Source organism: Filicampus tigris, chromosome 14, assembly GCF_054856515.1.
Source record: "Filicampus tigris isolate MCC_2025a chromosome 14, RoL_Ftig_1.0, whole genome shotgun sequence".
NCBI lineage: Eukaryota > Metazoa > Chordata > Actinopteri > Syngnathiformes > Syngnathidae > Filicampus > Filicampus tigris.
In genome coordinates this window covers 7,068,747-7,087,243 of record NC_141230.1, presented here as the reverse complement: position 1 = coordinate 7,087,243, position 18,497 = coordinate 7,068,747, and the positions used below count along the sequence as shown (strand labels likewise).

At 41.1% G+C, this 18,497-nt stretch overlaps 1 protein-coding gene across 2 annotated transcripts in view; it reads right to left on the bottom strand.

Annotated features, from left to right (window-relative positions):
* Positions 1 to 17,522, bottom strand: part of itgb5 (integrin, beta 5) — a 40,080-nt gene extending 22,558 nt beyond the window's left edge. The window contains exons 1-10 of one of the 2 annotated variants that reach the window (XM_086051869.1): positions 17,417 to 17,522; positions 16,936 to 17,327; positions 16,160 to 16,245; positions 15,862 to 16,069; positions 14,602 to 14,851; positions 12,432 to 12,600; positions 10,027 to 10,188; positions 7,458 to 7,553; positions 7,251 to 7,340; positions 3,967 to 4,101 (exon numbers count right to left, since the gene is read on the bottom strand). In XM_086051869.1, the coding sequence (XP_085907995.1) occupies positions 3,967 to 4,101; positions 7,251 to 7,340; positions 7,458 to 7,553; positions 10,027 to 10,188; positions 12,432 to 12,600; positions 14,602 to 14,851; positions 15,862 to 16,069; positions 16,160 to 16,245; positions 16,936 to 17,014 (1,275 nt within the window). In that variant the 5' untranslated portion in view covers positions 17,015 to 17,327; positions 17,417 to 17,522. The other variant, XM_086051868.1, reaches the window with a different exon arrangement.
* Between the last annotated feature and the right edge of the window lie 975 nt (positions 17,523 to 18,497).

The following is an 18,497-nucleotide window of genomic DNA, read 5'->3' as shown; positions in this document are numbered from 1 at the left end:
TATTACCCAAAAGTCAAGATACAATAAAGTTGCAGGTTGGAAGAAACAAAAAAATATGCTTGAAAAAGGACATTGTAGGCCTTCGTCTCCTCGTCTCATCATTTAGCGCATCTCCACAGCATAATAGTTTTATTTAGTTTATTAAGAATGCTATTTGCCAATAAAGAATTAAATTTAAATTGAACTCATTCACTGTCAGACATTTTCAGACTCTCTTTTACCCAAACGTTTGAAAAAATTTGAAAAAAATATATAAATTCCTGGGATTGAATGGCTGTACTGTGAAAAGACAAGTACATTCGTCAATGGCAGTGAATGAGTTAAATGTAAACACTTTACTGTAAGTGAAAGCACATGTATAGTAGTGTAGTGTTTACTACACTTTTCCACTACTTCACATTCCATATTATTACCGCCCAATAAAAAGCATGTAATTTGGGGCTAATTTAGATAAAGGTTTTAAATTTTGGAGGGGAAACAACTCACAAAATACAAGTACTGTTCCCAAAATATTACGAATAGCTCTCTGTGTATTGCAGTGTAGTTCTACACGAACCACAATAATAGGGAGGCATTTTAAGTGTGAATCAAAAGTGAACATGTTCATCTTTGTTAGGTAGAATTTTTGTATTGGATATCGTTTCAGCTGTCCGGTGAATGGACAGTAGCATTAGAACAACAACATTCCAGCTAGCTATTGTTTCCATAGTTGTAAGAGTCAATTTGCTCCAGATAGGCAAACACAGCTGTCATGCACTGTCACACAAGCACAGTGACCAACACATGAACCTGTGTTATAATATTTACACCAGTGGGCGCGGCTCATTCAGTGAGTCAACAAAGTGCAGATCTGACTGCTCAGTGGAAGGAAGAAGAGTGACCCAACCCAAAACTCGGTGCCCACGTGAGATGGGAAGTTGAAAGTTAAAACCTGGATGCTGTTCAAGCTTGCATCTACACTATATTTTCCTCAATTCCTGTAGGTGGTGGAATGACCACCAGCACGAGCTACACAGGAAGTGGTTACATCACATGGCGCTGGCAGGACATTCCATCCCCCTTGCCGCCTCTGTATCCCTAACGAGCTAATGAGCAAGGCACACAATTAAATTTTGTGTAAATGTGAATCGCGCGGAAGCCCCCGGCTTCATGACTGTCATAAGGACAACCGAGGGGGTTGTCAAAAGTCAAGTGAGGGGAAATACGCGGGAAGTGGTAGTAGTAGAGGACACGGGCAAATGTTTTGCGAGTCATTGAGAAAATACAGTTGTGGACAGTATTTGGAAAATAATGTAATGGGTTTTTAAGGATACAGTAAGTATGGTTTAACCTTGATAGAGAATGAATGTGCCTAAAACAGTTCCCAGAGAAACCCCACTCAAAATTATCTCAGGCTATTTGCGAGAATTGCAATATATTCCGCCAACAGAAAGTGTAAAGTGAACAAAATATGGTGTTGCTAAAAGGAATAGGAAGATTCCACCTTTGTAGAAAATGAATGAAAATTGAACACATGCCGAACGAACTCCACTCAAGATTTTATCTGACTTACAGGACTGCTCACAATCTCTGCTCTAGGTAAAGAGTTTTTGTGCTTGTTCCACCGCACCAAACTCATCCAAGCCTGCCAAAGTGAGCCTTGCTTTGTTCACTGGGAACAGAAAAGGATTATCCCCAATCATTTCCCACCAATTTGGAGGCAGACAATTGTTCACGGTCTCAAAGTTTATGGATTACGGTTCCAGGGTCAAGCCCAACCCCCGATTGATTAATTAGACGAGTTCTTAAAATTTGTGTGGCCGCAGTTGTGCTTTTATTCAGGATTTCAACGTAGTGTCACTGACTGAGCAGCCAGGACAGAGTCACTTTCCTCCAGCCCAAGTTCCATTTCCTATTCCTTAACATCAGACTTTTCTATCTTTGCCATCACTCATAGCCTTCTTTGGCGATATCGCCAAATAGAAAGCCAATTAAAGTCTCTTTTGAGGTTTCACATTATTGTATAGCTTCCAATGCAACAAAAAATAAGCACAGAGCTTAGTGTCTTTATTTAGTGGGAACGTTGCTCATTAACCGTTTGGTGGTATTGTAATGTAGAGTTCTATGGTTATAATCAGACTTTTTCCTCTTTGGGATCATTGGTACCCTTCTGTGTCGACAAAGGAGAAGATGCATGATGATGATCATGATGAATTTTTGCAGGACATCCTGTATTAGAGGCATAATACTAAAGAATATATGGGTGGCATTGTGAATTGTATGAAGGGGCATTAAATTGCAGACAATCACAACGTATCCCGCCGGACATCCTGCATCTTTCATCATCATTCCAATACACAAGCAAATGAAACACGCGCTAGTAAGTAGAAAAAAAAAAAGACAAATAAATAAATGAATAAACATCTTCCAAGTAAAAATAATGTGAAAAATAATCTGTGGACAAGATGAGCTAACAAAGTAAACAAATCTGTCAAAACAATTCCAACAATAAAAACAACGAAAAATGCTGAAGGACAAAAAAAAAAAAAAAGAGCGTAGTTGCTTTCAGTATAAGTGTGAGAAGAACGTTCACTTAGCTACCAATGCCCTGGAAAGAATTCCTCTTCTTGCCAAGTGTTTTTTGTTTGACAGTCTCTTTACTTCTTCAGCCCACTTTTGTGTGAGGTCATTGACATGCAGCATCACTCCGCGGCAGGAACGCACAGATGGAGCGAGCGAGCTACACCCTCGTCCCGGTAAGACTTTGCTCCTAGACTGCAAACTCCTTTTCACTCGTCAGCATAAAAGATGTGAACCCCAACTCTTTTGGGAGCCCCTCCTTCATTCATTGGAGCCATTCTGCAACAATGTCACCCAAATCCTCCCTCTGAGGCCCCAGCCACTATCCGTTGCCATCCCAACAGTCACAGAAAAATAAAGCCAATAAAATCAAAAGACAAGGTTTAGAGGGCACACCTCCTACTTGTACAAAGCTGCTCCCAAACATTTTCAATACATAAGGTCTCAATATACATTTTAATGCAATGGCCAACAACAACAAAGGAATAAAGATCGCGTGTTTAATTAGCATGGTACGTCATGGCATAATAAGACAAAGACTTTTAACTAAGGGCTCGCTATGTCTAGGCCATTTCACCTGAGCTGGTTGCATTCCGGACTATTTCCAGTCACTTTTAATTTTTATTTTTTTTTTTTAATATGCAAGGAGGTAATGTTTTTGTTGTCTTCTTTTTTACTTTCTGCAACTATTATGTTATGTTTATATGTTCAATAAATAAACAAAGACTGAGATCGCCAGCCAGGGCCTGTAGACAAGCCGGATGTAAACTACAAGCAGCGCTTTTCTCAGGTCTGATGTGGACTGCTACATTAGCTTCTCACGCTAGCACTAGCCTACGCTTGTCCAAAAATAGAGTGTTGTATGCGGGTGATATGTTTTTATCTTTTACATTACGCTAGTGACCGATTTCATTGTCAAAACGGTAAACAATTAAGATTGTTTAAAGAGGGTCTTGTTTTTAACCGATTAACATTAGACTTGAAATATTGTTTCTATAATGCGTGCACAGTTAATGAAGGTTTTGGTCTATGGAATGATTCCAAATATAAGTGATCTTGATGGAAAATTTTTAATTTGCAAGTAGACCAAATCCAAGATGGATCAGCATCACCGAACAGATTGTGGTCAAACTTCGAGGAGTCACTGACGTGTGTGTGTGTGTGTGTGTGTGTGTGTGTGTGTGTGTGTGTGCGTGTGTGTGTCATGCCATGTATGACAGTTCCAACAACAGATTTTGGTGTGACTTGTATGATTTTTCCAGAATATGTTGGTCAAATGCCATCCATAAAGACTAAAGTCTCCAATGTATAAGCCAAAGAAGCTACAGTACACAGCGGTTGCCAAGGCACTTTACAGATCAGCAGTACAAATAAAATATCCATGAAGTGAGCAGGACACGGACTCACCGTGTCGCCTATTTTTAAGTCGGCGCACTTCCAGAGGCCGGGTAGCGGCTTGCCATCCTGGCAAGTGGCAGTGAAGGACAGGCTGAGGTCCTCGGGCTGGTCCCACACTGTCAGTTCCACTTTGGAGCGGATGTTCTATAATGGCGAAAAAGGAGGAAAAAATATATTTGGTTGCTCAAGTTTTACCACTCATACGTAATCGCTTGAGGGGGAGAATGAGACAAACGCGGGTAAAATTTTAGCCTAGTTAGTCACCGTTTTTATGAACTTGGGAAAACCACAGGCTCTGCACATGGAAGCAGGTTGACTGTGTGATGGCTACATGCACATCTGGATCTTTGTAACATATGTTATCCCATTTCCCATAACTGATTGTAAATCAATCGTATACGCCACTGCTTTATTTGTTTTAAAGACAGAAGTCATGTTAACACAGTAAAACTCTACATAGTAAAAGAAGACCACACAACAGTTGCCCGACTGGAACAGACACCGAGCCACAATTAGTCACTCAAAAAAATGTATCCCTCATAAAAGGTGCCTCCCTTTTAAAAAAAACATGTTGCAATTATAATCATGTCAGTCCAGCTACAATTGTTTTCACGTGGACATCAAATAGTAAACTGCTGAGCCCATTCAAGGGAGTAGCAAAACGTCCGTCCAACAAGGACACAGTCTTCATATGTCTGTGTGTCTAAGAGTATGAAAATAAGGGTGGCTGCGCTAGCTTTGGCTATTCCGATCGCCGCTAAGATTTATTCCAGCGGTACCTCAGGACTGCCGATATTTTGTCCAATAATGCACCGACAACAACTGTATGCTAACAAGAACTTTATTCTTTAAACAACATCTTCCAACTCTCACTTCCATTTTGGACCCTGTCTCGTTGCAATCATGTCGAGGGGTCATAACAATACCACGACACTTGTGTCGCTTGATAACATTGCGTTGTAACGCTTGTTGCAGTATGGCATACAGGCTACAGCTCTATGCTACCAAAAATGAAATCGATAGTAAGGTCACTTGCAAAACATTTAAAACGGAAGTCAACCCAAACATATTTTTTTTCAAGAATATGTTCCCAGCAGGCCCACTAGTTGAAACGCGGCATTCTGATTAATTTTGCGTTTGTGGAATATAAATTAAGCAGCAAAATGCATTCCTTTTTAGCCATCTCTGGGAGTGGCCATTTCGTCTTCTGTCGACTGAAAATGACATCACAACTGCTCACAACAACCAATCACGGCTAACCTGTTTTCTGAACCTGAGCCGTGATTGGTCGTTGTGAGCAGTTGTGATGTCATTTTAAGTCGACAGAAGACAAAATGGCCGCCCCCAGAGATGGCTAAAAACGAGTGGATTAACACTTATTCCACAAATGCAATATTTATCAGAATGCCTTGTTTCAACTAATGGGCTTGCATAAAACATATTCTGGGGAAAAAAAATGTTTGCGTTGACTTCCCCTCTAAGTCTATCCTCAAATACAACAACAGCACAAGTGAAACAGAAACGGCAACGCACAGAAATACTAAATGACATTTAACCTGAATTTGGTGCAGGCAGCATCGATTCAATACCAACTCAGTGAATGTGAGAGTGAATAGCTGTGTGTCTCTACATGTGCCCTGTGATTGACTGGCGATCAGCCCATAGTGTACACCCCAAGTCAGCCGGGACAAACTCCAGCTCCCCGGGACTCTGAACAAGCAGTATAGACAACAAAAGAATGGATTTGTACAAATAATGCCCTCCCCGCTAAAAGATGTTTAGGACATAAATGCCTTTGGCAACCATTTGCGTAAATACCGGAGGTCATTATAACATTGTTAAAACAACAAATCTAATCTTTTGCAGTGTTTGCTATCATCATATGCGAGCGCACCCTCCTCCGTCGTCTCAGTTGACCCTTCACACGCTCACAGCCAGCAGTAGCTTTGAGCTGCCGTCTGCCTCAGAGACAAATCAGGCGGTTACACAACAGCGTCCTGCAGTCGCGTCACGTTTGGCCGTCGCAGGCGAGGGACGCAGTTTGGCAGCTGGAATGTTAATAAGGCCATAGTCAAAAGCACTTCCTTCATGCTCCAGCAACACACACCCTACCCTGCCTTGTCCCATTCTACCGCCCAAAGGCCAAAAAACATCATTCGGCTGAGGCGGGGAGTGAATGTAAAACACCCACGTGGAAAAAATACGCAAGGGAAGAGCTGACAAGTTTTGAAAAATGGCAGTTACGTGAACATCAGGGTTAAGTTTGAGGGGCAGACAGATTTATGCTTAGTGGTCACAACATCTAGTATTTGTAGAATACAGATCTGTACAAGAGAGCCAAAATATTAGAAACAACTCTCAGTATAATGGAGTGCAGGTCTTACTAATAAACACATTGTTTAATACATTGTGCTATCTTTATCATTTATATCTTGCTCGGATTCAAAAATATGACCATATACTTCACACAAAACTTGACTTTACTGTCGCTCTCCATGCTATATTATTTATTATTATGTTATTTTCTTCCTTCTCTTAACATTATCTCATTCAAACAAAGCTCCATGATGCAACATAACGGAGGCAATGTCAGCGGGCGAGTGATTTGCTGCAAGATTAAACTAATGCGCTTCACAGCGACGTGCTTCAGCTGCTAAAAAGTGTCATCTTTACGACGACTAAGAGGAAATCCTCACATTGCCGACGCTGGAACCAAGCAATGTGTCTATTCAGATTGTTCTCAGATGGTCCAAAGATTTGCCAAAAGTGAGTGTAAAAAATATCAGCTGTTTAGAACTCATCCAAGGGTTTTCTGCAATGATGAGAATTCCAGCTCGTACTGTGTGACAGCTGTAGCCTCATTTACAAACTGCCTAGTTAAGTCCTCTCCTCCTCTACACATGAGTAAATACACCTTTTCTGACACAATTTATTTGTCCTTTTTGTTGCGGGTGCGTGAGAGCCTATCGCAGCTGAATGTGCGAGAGGTGGGGTGCACCAGATACTGGTTGCCAGCCAATCGCAGGGCACACAAAGACAAACAACCATTCACATTCACCCCTATGGACAACTGAGTTTTCATTTGCATGCATGCATGTTTTTGGAATGTTTGGAGGAAGCTGAAGAAAACCCACGCAAGCACAACGACAACATGCAAATGCCACACAATTCGATCCGATTCCGGAACCTCAGAGCTGCGAGGGCGATATGCTAACCGCTAGTCCACCATAAAGCCTGCCACTATTCATTTCATCTTGATGTTGTAATGCCAAAACAAAAAGCTGCTAACTCACATTGTAGGCTGCGATGATGAGCTGGATGACGTTCTTTGAGTCCTGGTCAAGGATCTCCACTGTTGTTCCTGGTATGAGTGCTGTGAAATTCTTTTCAGGATGTGGAAATAAAGTAAACGGAAATATACAGCATTAGAACGCAAACGAGGTAGTCACAAATGTGTAAAAAAAAAAAATACAAATAAAATAAAATAAAAAATAAACTACCTTATAAATGACATACAACCGCTTGGTGACAGCAAATATGAGGAAAATGTTGTTTTCTGCGAGTTTCTCGCCCAGAAGTGCCAGAGAGGGATAATCCTGCATGGAGAGAAAGATACTTCAAGTTTTGCTAGCAGGATGCTAAGATAACTGACATTTTTGTTTTCTTTATCATCACCTCCACCTAGAAAGTTATATTGGCTAACTAACTTGTCACCTACAGTGTTTTAACACAATTGCCCCACTTGCTTTTCAGTTATTCCAAACAAAGGAGCAAAAAACGTGGAAAAATGGTGGCTTCCAATGGCAGTGTAAAAGGTGTTCAGCGTCTACTACGGCTCTACTACTACCCTTGAAAATGGAAAATTGCGGGGTTGCCTTTGTCCCCAAAATTCTGAGCTGGTGCCATTTATAGTGAACAGTGAAACGGGGAAAAAAAACATGGGTGAAAAAACTGTACTGTTTTTATTGACAGTCTGAAAAGGGCTTGTCTCATTTCCAACACAAATCTAAAAGAGGTTAAAGACTATAGATCACATTGCAGGCTTGTTTTGATGGGACGCATTTGAGTGGTCAGATTTCAGTTAGTTTAAGATGCGATGAGGATCAACATGCTTGCAAGATTCAATCATCAAATACCAGCGAGGTGACTCTAACCCCAAAAAACAAGAAGCAGTGTTTCTCACAGAGAATCGTCGTCAAGACTGCTGACCCCTGTTTGCTTGCATTGTTTATCAACCCTTGGCTGCCGTTCAAAGTTAGCACAGTTTAATGTAGAGTTGTTTGGAATTGTGCATACATTGGCCAAATGCTGATATACATCATTTGGTGAGCAGTCTTGATATCGTAGCATGAAGGGACAATAAAGAACTATGAGGCACACAAAGTCATCTACATGATATTGATCATTTTTGACTGTGTGAAAGTCCTTTGTGTGAGCTTTTAAAAGCCTCTTATTAAATTAAGAAAAAAAGCCAAGTCATACATAGGGTCGGGGGGGGGGGGGGGGCGACTTGACTTCCACATGGTAGTAATAGATGATAGGAGACTAAAAGTACCAGTCAAGTCTTTGTGGCAATAGATAACTAGTGCTTATGGTCTTCCATCAAGTCTTGTTCATAACAACTGGTGACAGGAAGATCCCAAGTACTATTTTTCTAGTACTGGTATTATCTTCCTCGTGGTATGAGAAAAACTTGATTAGTGCTTAGGCTCTCCTATTGTCAACTGCTATCATGAAGACTTGAATAGAATAGTACTTTTGAAGTGTGTATTTACAAGTCAACAGTTCATTTTGTGGTTTCACTTTAGGGTGGCTGCTTCAGGAAGTACACGTGTGTGCCAGTTTGAAAGTTTCTCCCCTCTGCAATTACTTCCAAAAGCAAGTGTGTATGTGTGTTATATTTATATGTGAAGAGTTGAATAAAAATAGACCACACTGGCACTCCTTCCTCATGCTGAAGTTTATACATCTTATCATCTTGAATAGAAACCAAATGGGAATAACCCGTTAAAATCAGTGTAAATATTAAGTGCCAAGGATAGCATTGGTGTGAGCGACTATGGTCTTGCACGACAATTAATCTGATGACACAATGATTAATCCGATGACATTTGACAGAGATATAAATAATCTAAATAAGTTTATAATTACTGATATTTTGCAGGTCAAACTGACCGATTTGGAAAGTCTAGAAAAAAAATGAAAAATAAAGATTGAACTTGGACTTCTGGCCCCTGTTTTTTCTCTTTCTTTCTTTTTAATAATAAAAACATTGCATTGTGTTATGTGATATTTTTTGATGATTAAACATTGACCCATGAACATTTTTAAGAAATGAACAACAGGCGTGTAAAAATTAGATTTTTCACATTACATTTACTGCTAAATCTCTCTTGGTTTGACATGGCCGCTTCTTACTAGAAATCGGAATTACAATAACTTTAATTGAATCAGGCTATATTGGAGAATCTATTTCTGAATGTCCCCCAAATTCTCTTTCTATGCCAGTGTTGTACTGAGCTGAAGAAAGTTGCAGGTGTGTGTTGTCCCATAGTGTGGCTGTATCTTAACTACATCATGCTGTCCTTCTTAAGACATCAAAACAGTTGAGGCTAAGTTACAAATGCCTCTTCTAGTTATAGCCAAGTAGTGCACATTTTGCCTCAATAGCTTTGATACATGATTTATCAACAATCCATTCCATACCATCTACTAAACTCTTAATGATCAATTAATGGGATGAATGGATTGACCAATTAATGGATTATTGCGCAACCCATCCCTGTGTATTACACTGCAAACACATACAATTGAACAGACTGTACATTTCATCGGAATCATTTGCTCTTTTAAACATGAAAATGTGACAAATACCATGATTGGACTTTCATTTTTTTTAAACTCAAATTTCATCTTGACATAAATATCCAGGTTGACATATCCAAAAGTGCACACCGGACGTTGCACACAAACACACTGCGATTAAAAAAAAAAAAGAAAAAAAAAAAAAAGAAAACACTGCCCAATGAAAAGCACACATGCATGAGTAAGGATAAAATATCTCTTTACCAAGCGAGTGGAGGCACTGTACTCATTGTTGTCATTTAGGTGACAGCGGCCGTCATGAGGCTGCACGATGCCACCTAGACGGCCATCCAGGGCCAGGTGAGGCACGTCGTCTGTGGCGAACACGAGCAGGTGGTATGCCTCCTTCCTCCAGCCAATCTCCTCCTGCATACAGAGTAACATATGATTACAGAGATGTCAGAGTTCAACATGAGTACCGTACTTAAAAAATATGTTCTCATATTAATTCCAAGACAAAAACAATATTTTTTTTCACAACATGAATTAATTAGGTACCAGTACCCCAATATCCAAATGAGCCTGTTTAGGCCAGTCTATAGCCACCCGCTTCAGCTTGTCACACGAATGATTAACGTGATCGCCTAAACAAAGTCCCCAAATCATTTTTATTTACGTCAGAAAACACTAATCACAGTGTGTATGTTAATTATTGAAACGTAGTATCTCTTGAATTAAGACAACGAACGGTTATGAGACACAAGTTCCACCTTACTTCTCCCAATCACAGATGCCTGAAGCTGCGTTGTTATAAATGATTGTGGAAGTAGGACCCATGTCAACACGTTGAACTTTGGCTAAACAAGTAAACAACCGCTAAACTGTCAGAATGGCTCTGAAGAAAAGTGAAAATGATCTGTGAATATCTGTGGTATGCGCTGTCACGTTGTTTAACTAGGCTCAATTCATCCCGCAAGGCAAGGTCGCCACTGGTTCTGTATCTTTGTTGTTGTTTAACGCTTGAAAAAGTGTTTGCTGGTGATCAAGAAAACATAAAAATGACCAAAAGAAATGTGTAAATAATGACTATTCTAAATGGCAATGTGACATCTCACTTGATGAAATGTTTTTGAACAGAAAAGGTCAATTTCACTCGACTGGTTAATCAAAATCAACCATTGAATTATAAAATAGACATACTACTACTACTAATAAAAAACAATTTCCCCGTTATTATAGAAGATGACTCTTTTTCAATAGAGGAGCTGTAGTCCTCCCCTTTCTCAACCACCCGAGTTAAAGTTAATCAGCAATATTTTTTTTTCGAAGTGTTGTTTTTCTTAATAAGACTGCGTTTTCACTTATTTATATATTGCATTATATTTATTTTTAACCACACGGAAAAAGAATGAAAAAAAAGCTAAATATAATTTTGTTTTAGGGATGGCTTAATTGCATTTCCATTCATTTCTATGGGAAAAATTACCTCTATTTACGAACGTTTAACATTACGTGTGTGTGTGTGTGTGTGTGTGTGTGGGTGTGTATAAGGGTGGGGAGTAAAAACAGAAGCCAGGCGCCTTATCTATTGCAAAACAATAGGAGTGCTCAAACAACAGAAGAATATTCCATTTAATAGCTAGCTGTGGTTTTTTTGAAGATGATGCATTAGGTTAAGCGCGAAAGGTTAAAAAAATCAGAAGCAATTCTAAAGGTTGACCTGACTTCTGATGAGTAAAATTGGATAAATCGGGCCTTGGGGGAGGCCTGAGCTGAGGCTTTTTTTAATTACAAGGCAACGGCTACTTGGAGGAAGTCCCTGTAGGTCTTGTGTAGCGAGGAATATAGACAGGGAGGAGGGTGAACAAGGATTGACCCGTCTCTGCAAGACAGCTGCAACAGAATGCACTTCCTGTCACCCTCCCTTCCCCGTGCTACTTTTAATTAACAAGCAAGTAGGCCAGATGCTTGTCATGGGGGTTCTTACCAATTCTCATCACGTCAATGAACTTTGAGATGCCGCAATGTATGTACATTATTTTATTGTCACACGGCCACTAACATGCACTACATGACACTATAATATGACATTCATATCTGAGTGGAACCATCAACACCTTTGAGCAATGGGTAACTTCAAAATGTGGGTCCCAATGTGATACCAATTGAACACCTCTGGAATGTCAACTGATGCTAGCCATAGGCTATAACTGAGGTTGTCAGCCATGTTTTTTTGTTTTGTTTACTTGCTTTACTAAATTTTGCCGGTCCGTCGTTCGTCATGTCAGCGGCCTGGGCACCTCATTCGTCAGTCCGTCAGTTTTTTAAGCCGAACCAAATTGTAATCGGCAATTGGCTAGTCCGTCAGTCAGTCACTGACGGACTAATCGTCGGTACTTGACCTGGTTAGTGACGATGACTGTAACGGACAAAAATCAACTCCCGCCAAGTGCGAACGTCATTTTTAAAAAGTGCCCCGTCATTCGTCAGCAAAGCCCCGTCCATCAGTGATGGTCCGTCCGTCTGACGGAATGCCCACCTCGGTTTATTTGACTTCTAAGGTCCAAGTTGGACATTTCCTACATCCAGCTAACTTGTTAAACAATACAGTTTAGACTTAAAAAGGCAGAAAACAATCAACAGAACAAGATGGACGGGTTGCTTTTCACCTTACAAACCGCCGCCTGCAGAATAGCATCAAAACCGCCCTCGGGCGCGTCCCGGTTGCGGGAGACCATCTGCTTCTGCACCTCCTCGTTGAAGCGGTCCACTTTGTCTGTCAGCGACAAGATGTGGCGGAAGCCGAAAGTGGGCACGCAGTTTGGGAACAGCTTGTACCTAGGCGGGAATGAACAACAACAGGATTGTAATTAAACAAATACGTGTTTTTATTAATCAGTCTGCAGTCAAACTACTTTCATTTATCGGAAATATGATCTCACTGTGCTGCTTTGCATGGCTAACCCGCGCACACACAAGCGTATAACCTACATGGCAAGTGATGCGCACTGGCTGCACTTTCACCTCCAGGGCAAACAAACATGCAGGAAGTCCATATTCTGTTCTCTGCTGCAGAGAGTGTGAGCTGGCAAAGAAGACCTTTTTCACTGGGCATTATCAAATATGACGCACACACAATGCATAATTCATCAAGACAAGAAAAGAGAATGCGTGGAGTCACATTTGAGTCCGTGAGTTATCTTTTTTCATCCTTGTACAGCTTCCTTATCTCTTTTCATTACCTCTATGATGAGTTCAACTGTATTCATTTTTTGTTGGGTTTTTGCATAAAAAGCTACGTCTACAGTTACAAGTTGTATTACAAAGAATTTTTGATGATGACTATAGTACAGTCTGAAACTTTTTCTGTCACTTTTCGTTACAGCCTTATTCAAAATTGATTTGTTTTACCCTCACAATTCTATACATAAACCCATAATGAAAACGTAAAAAAAACCTCTCCAATTGATTTAAAATTAAAATCTAAGAAAACATTGTGCAAAAGTACCCGACAGACTGAACGAAAACAAACGCAACGCTTTTGTATTTCCTCCCATTTACAATATCACGAGCCGAGATATTTTCTTTCATCTTTCAGCAGGCCAACGACTCCAAGCAAACAGCCAAGATTCAAAGGAGTGGCTTCAGTAAAACTCTTTAGTGCCCTTGAATGAACTGGCCAGAGCCCAAATGAGAATCTGACTGAACATCTCTGCCTGGAGTTTTCTGAAAATGGCTCCCCATCAAACATAATGGAAAATGAGAGGAGCTGCAAAAAGACGAATGGCCGAAAAGTGGCCTGAGATTGGTTAGCCAATCTTGTTGCATCATATCCCACAAGACTTGAAAGTGTAATTGCTAATAAAGGTGCGTCAATTTTCAAAGGCTGTGAAGACTTCTGCCCGTATGATTTCTAGTTGCTTTGATATATATGTCTTTGTTGTCAATAAAGTTGTTTTCTATCCCTGTTGCAAAGACAAGGAAAGATGTTATTCCCACAAAACGATTAACAACATATTTCTCTCTACAGTGATGCCTTGAGATACTAGTGTAATTCATCCCTTGACCATGTTCGTAACTCAAAACACTTATCTCAAATCATCTTTCCCCGTTGAAATGAACAGAAATGCCATTAATCTGCTCCATCCTCCCCACCCAAAAAAAGAAATATTTTTGTAATTTGCGGTTTAAATGAGAAAAATTGTATTCTATAACATACTGTATAAAAATATACAGTAAAGACATAATGAAAGAGAATTTTTCCAAACTTTTTCCTTCAATGCACATTTTACTTCTCATTTTGGTGTGTGTGCCTTGGCCAACTGGGGGCAGTATAAGAGATATACGTCTCAGTACTTTAGACTCCGCTCCTCACTTGGCTTCTCAGTACGGCACTAATATTGGTCATTCTTTTCAGAGGATAAACACTGTTAATATCTGTGAGTATTACAATATATTATCTGTCTGCAAGTGTTGATGTTTGTGTTCAGATGTCTGTTTCTTCACGGGCAACAGCACCGCCACATAGATGCTAATTGCTAACCTATAGAGTTTCTGATTGTATGTTAGCATTGAGGGAGTGGGGGCTAAGTGTTGTTAGACAATAACCTTCAGATAAGAGTGGCAATAAACTACTTTTTTGAAGAGTATTTACTCATTTTATGGGTTAAACTGGAACTTTTGTGAAGTGAGTTGAGTCACATGTCACCATACAGAATTGGCCAAAGTCAAAGCAAAAAAAAAAAAAAAAACCCCGGTTCATCTCGAAAAACACAAATCTGGTCACCCGTATCGCTACGCAGCACTATTTATATATATTGCAATTTCACAGCTACGTACCCGTTGCATGGGTTTTCCTGATACTTGGGCGCCGTGTAGGAGAAGGGCGACATGTTCTTATCCACGAAGGAGCCGAAGCCCAGACGGAAGTTGCTGGTGAGCTTGCCCATTTCCAGGGCCAGCTTAGTGCCCAGGTTGCGGATGGTGTCCAGGTCGTCCTTCATGGACAATGAGAGGTCCATCAGGTAGTAAAGGTCCACTGGGTAGTCCTCCACCTGGCGCACCTGGAGCCCAAACCACGTCTGCTCTCCTGCATGCCAAGTACAAAATCAATCCGAAAGAAAGTTAATCCTTTAACCGTCCGCTTGAGCACATTTTTAAGCACATTTTCAGCCTGGCTGAACTCTATTCGATTGCATTGAGCATAATCTGAAGGGCGTGCTAATACACTGGCCCATCAAACAGGAAGTCAGAACCTCACAAAAATGCCCCTGCTTTAAAAACAACAACAACTCACATTTGATTTGACATCACCTCTCTTCCTGAAGAAATGTTGACAGGGAAGCATATGTTTTCCATTCAAGCTACCTGAAGCCAATTAAAAGCTGAAGCTGATAAAATGATCAATTTAGCATTATATTTAGTTATTGCATCAAATGACCTAAGAAGTCAAACAAAGGTATAAGGTTGTACCCTATCTAGATGAGATCTATATAAATTTAGTCACAATGGTAATATTATTCATTTTTAGAGCCACTTGCCATTATTAGTATGCTCAAACACTGCCATTTGTCACATTTTGGCGGCACCCACTGCAGGGTAGTGTGCAGGAAGGAGCTTGCCCATATTTGGCGCTGGCTGTGAAGCGACCAAACGATAAATAACCTGTTGCTTTTTCTTGCTGGTTCCGAAGTAAAGTCGGCTGCAACTCAGCAATATGTTTATGTCACAATTTCAAAAGAAAGCCTTGGTTTTGCTTATACGTACTAAGGAGGAGGAGGAGGAGGGAGGAGATGAGCAGCAGCCAAAAAGGTGGTTTGGCGAGTTCATCCCATACGAGTAGCATGGCAGGTTCTGGGAGAATTTAGGCTTGTCCGCATGCGACACCTCCAGTGCAGTGTGAAAGGGTCTTTGTGTATGTCAACCATTTGTTAAAGAATCATACTTTAAAAACTTGGGGCAGGGAGGAGGGGGTAAGAAAAATATTATTGATTGTTTTTATAATTGTCGAAAGGGAATACAAAATGCAAACCGAACAGATTTCTATTGGTTTCTATTCTATATGGGGTTGTTGAAAGGTTGAATTTGACACTTTATTACCTGGTCGCAAGCTGAGTGAGATCCTCTGAGGTCTAATCTGGACCACGTCCTGCTGGGTCAAGCCGGACCCCTTGGAGCTCAGAGGCATGTTCTGCTGCACCGTGATACTGTTAGTCGGGTATTCCACAAAACGGCTCTGGCAGCCCCTTTTGTGCAGGTTTTGAACAAAGTCGCAGCGTGACGTCAGGGTGCGCCCCCTTCCAAAATCCTGTGTTACGAGCACAGAAGACAATACAGTAATAAATTGCATCACTATTGCCTATATGATTCCTAAAAATAAAACAATTGCAAATGATACCTCTTGTGCGCACCAGGCGCAACTGGGATGAATCAGGATGCATTCTTCACATGAAGTTGCACTGCCACTCATACACACATTCAGACCTGAAGGAGAAGCAGTGTAGACTCTGAAGTCATACATATTAATAAACAAACAAAATCATGGTACTGTAATTGAATTCCAGTGCAGTGATATTGCTGTATGACTCCATCAGAATATGTGACCAGGAGCCTAGAACAATTTTCCAGTACAATACTATATTGTGATAACTAATCTTACTTTATACTTCTATTGACCGGGTGTCTGGCAGGTATTGTTTGGCATTCTAGATGAGTGCTCGCTTATCCTGGTGCTGATGACCACTTTTCATAGCGGTGCATTGGGCTGGCTCACAAAAGGATAGGTGCAATTCCGTCTCCCAAATTACCTCAAATCATTTTCATTCTATTCAAGACATTTATGTGACATAGACGGCTTTACTGACGATGTTTGCAACCCGGAAGTACGTGTAAGAAGGTGAAAAGGTTAGTGTTGGTGCAGAGATTCTGACACCTTGATGTCGCTTAAATAAGGTAACCAGGTTTAGGTAGAGCGCTCAATATAATTTAGTGCAACATCTACCTGTCTGTCAGTGTCAATCAAAAAGTGAGCATATTTCCAGATTATTTTATTTTACACAGCTGTTGTTATATTAGATTTCGGTCTCCACCTTCACACAATCGTTTGCCGTTATTGCAGAAACAAAACATGCCCCCAACCCCCCCAAATTTGGTTCTTTGACATCATCTTGTTACCTGTGGAAGTGTGCAGGAATGTGTGCAGCAGCAAGCAGCACACGGCAGCTCTCCACACGCGTGTCGCCGGGCTCCACATGGCGTCACTCGGCGTGTTTACGGTGCAATCACCCCCCCTCCTACACACCACCCCGGATTCGTAGTTCGCAGCAGCCCTCTCACCCGACCGTCAGAACCTCTCAGGACTGCTTCCGGTCCAGCTGGTCGACTGTTTACACCTCATGGCGAGGAGTCGTGCGCGTCAGCGACAGGTTGCCATTGTTGATCGGCTCCTCGGTTCACTTGTGAAGCCTCGGGGAGCTAGATTCCACGTCCCCGTCTGCTTTCAGCCATGCAGGCGGCTGCCGAGCCGCTGCGTGGATTTCATGTCGGCTTCGCGCAAACAGATTTTACTTAAGGTGGAAGCAGAGACAGCAAGGCGTCAAATTATAATAAGAGCTGCACATCCCCAAAATAATGGGTCAGATTTGCTCTCGCTCACTTGGTCCGCGTCCCAGCTGAGAGACTCCACCCCTTAACCCCCTCCTTCCTAGGCAGGATTTGTTAAGCAACAATGTGCTGACACCTGCTGGTGGGTTCGAAAGAACGGGTCTGTTCTAGCATAGATGAAAGGATAAAATAGGACGTCCTTTTGATCGGTCGTTTACTTTGACCCTTTGGTAACTTTTGACGCACACATGTTTGTATGTTTCAGGTCACTTTTTTACGCCGGCCAAGAATATCATCATTATTGTTTGACAGTATGATTAATCCTTAAAAAGGGTAAGTGTTTATGTTTCACTGGTATTAGATTTAAACACATTACACTTGTTTTTTTTTAAATCGTGCATTTCATTCACAATGCAAATTCAATTTGCTCCACAATGGTTTTATAAATTATCCAACATGAATGCAATATTGTTGCAAACAACAAACTAGCGCAGAGCTTTTTAAATTTAAAGCAACACTGTGTCATATGTCAATTTATGTTGAGTATGGCGGCGCCATGTGGACAAAAGCGGTAGTGTTGACAACCACAATAAATCAACCACATTTCCCATGCAAGCCAGCACGTAGTATCGTGAAATCCTGAGCTCTCGCTGGCCTGCAAGTTGGACTGAATTGCATTTCTATTTCCAGTGGCTGTATGAAAGATGAATAGCAATAAGGCAATGAATCTAATTTTGTTCAAACAATACTTTTGTTTTTTTTTTGTTTGTTTTGGGGATTCTGCCATGACACCAGTTATAGCGTGTAGACGTTTGAGTTCCTTATAGCGAAAGGAGGAATTGAGTATGCCGTAAAGCATCCTTCTATCCATTATCCATACCGCTTATCCCCACAAGGGTCGCGGGCGTGCTGGAGCCTATCCCAGCTGTCTTTGGGCAGTAGACGGGGGACACCCCGAATTGGTTGCCAGCCAATCGCAGGACAAAGACAAACAAACAACCGCACTCACAATCACACCTAGGGGCAATTTAGAGTGTCCAATCAACTTACCATGCATGTTTTTGGAATGTGGGAGGAAACCGGAGTACCCGGAGAAAACCCACGCAGGCACGGGGAGAACATGCAAACTCCAT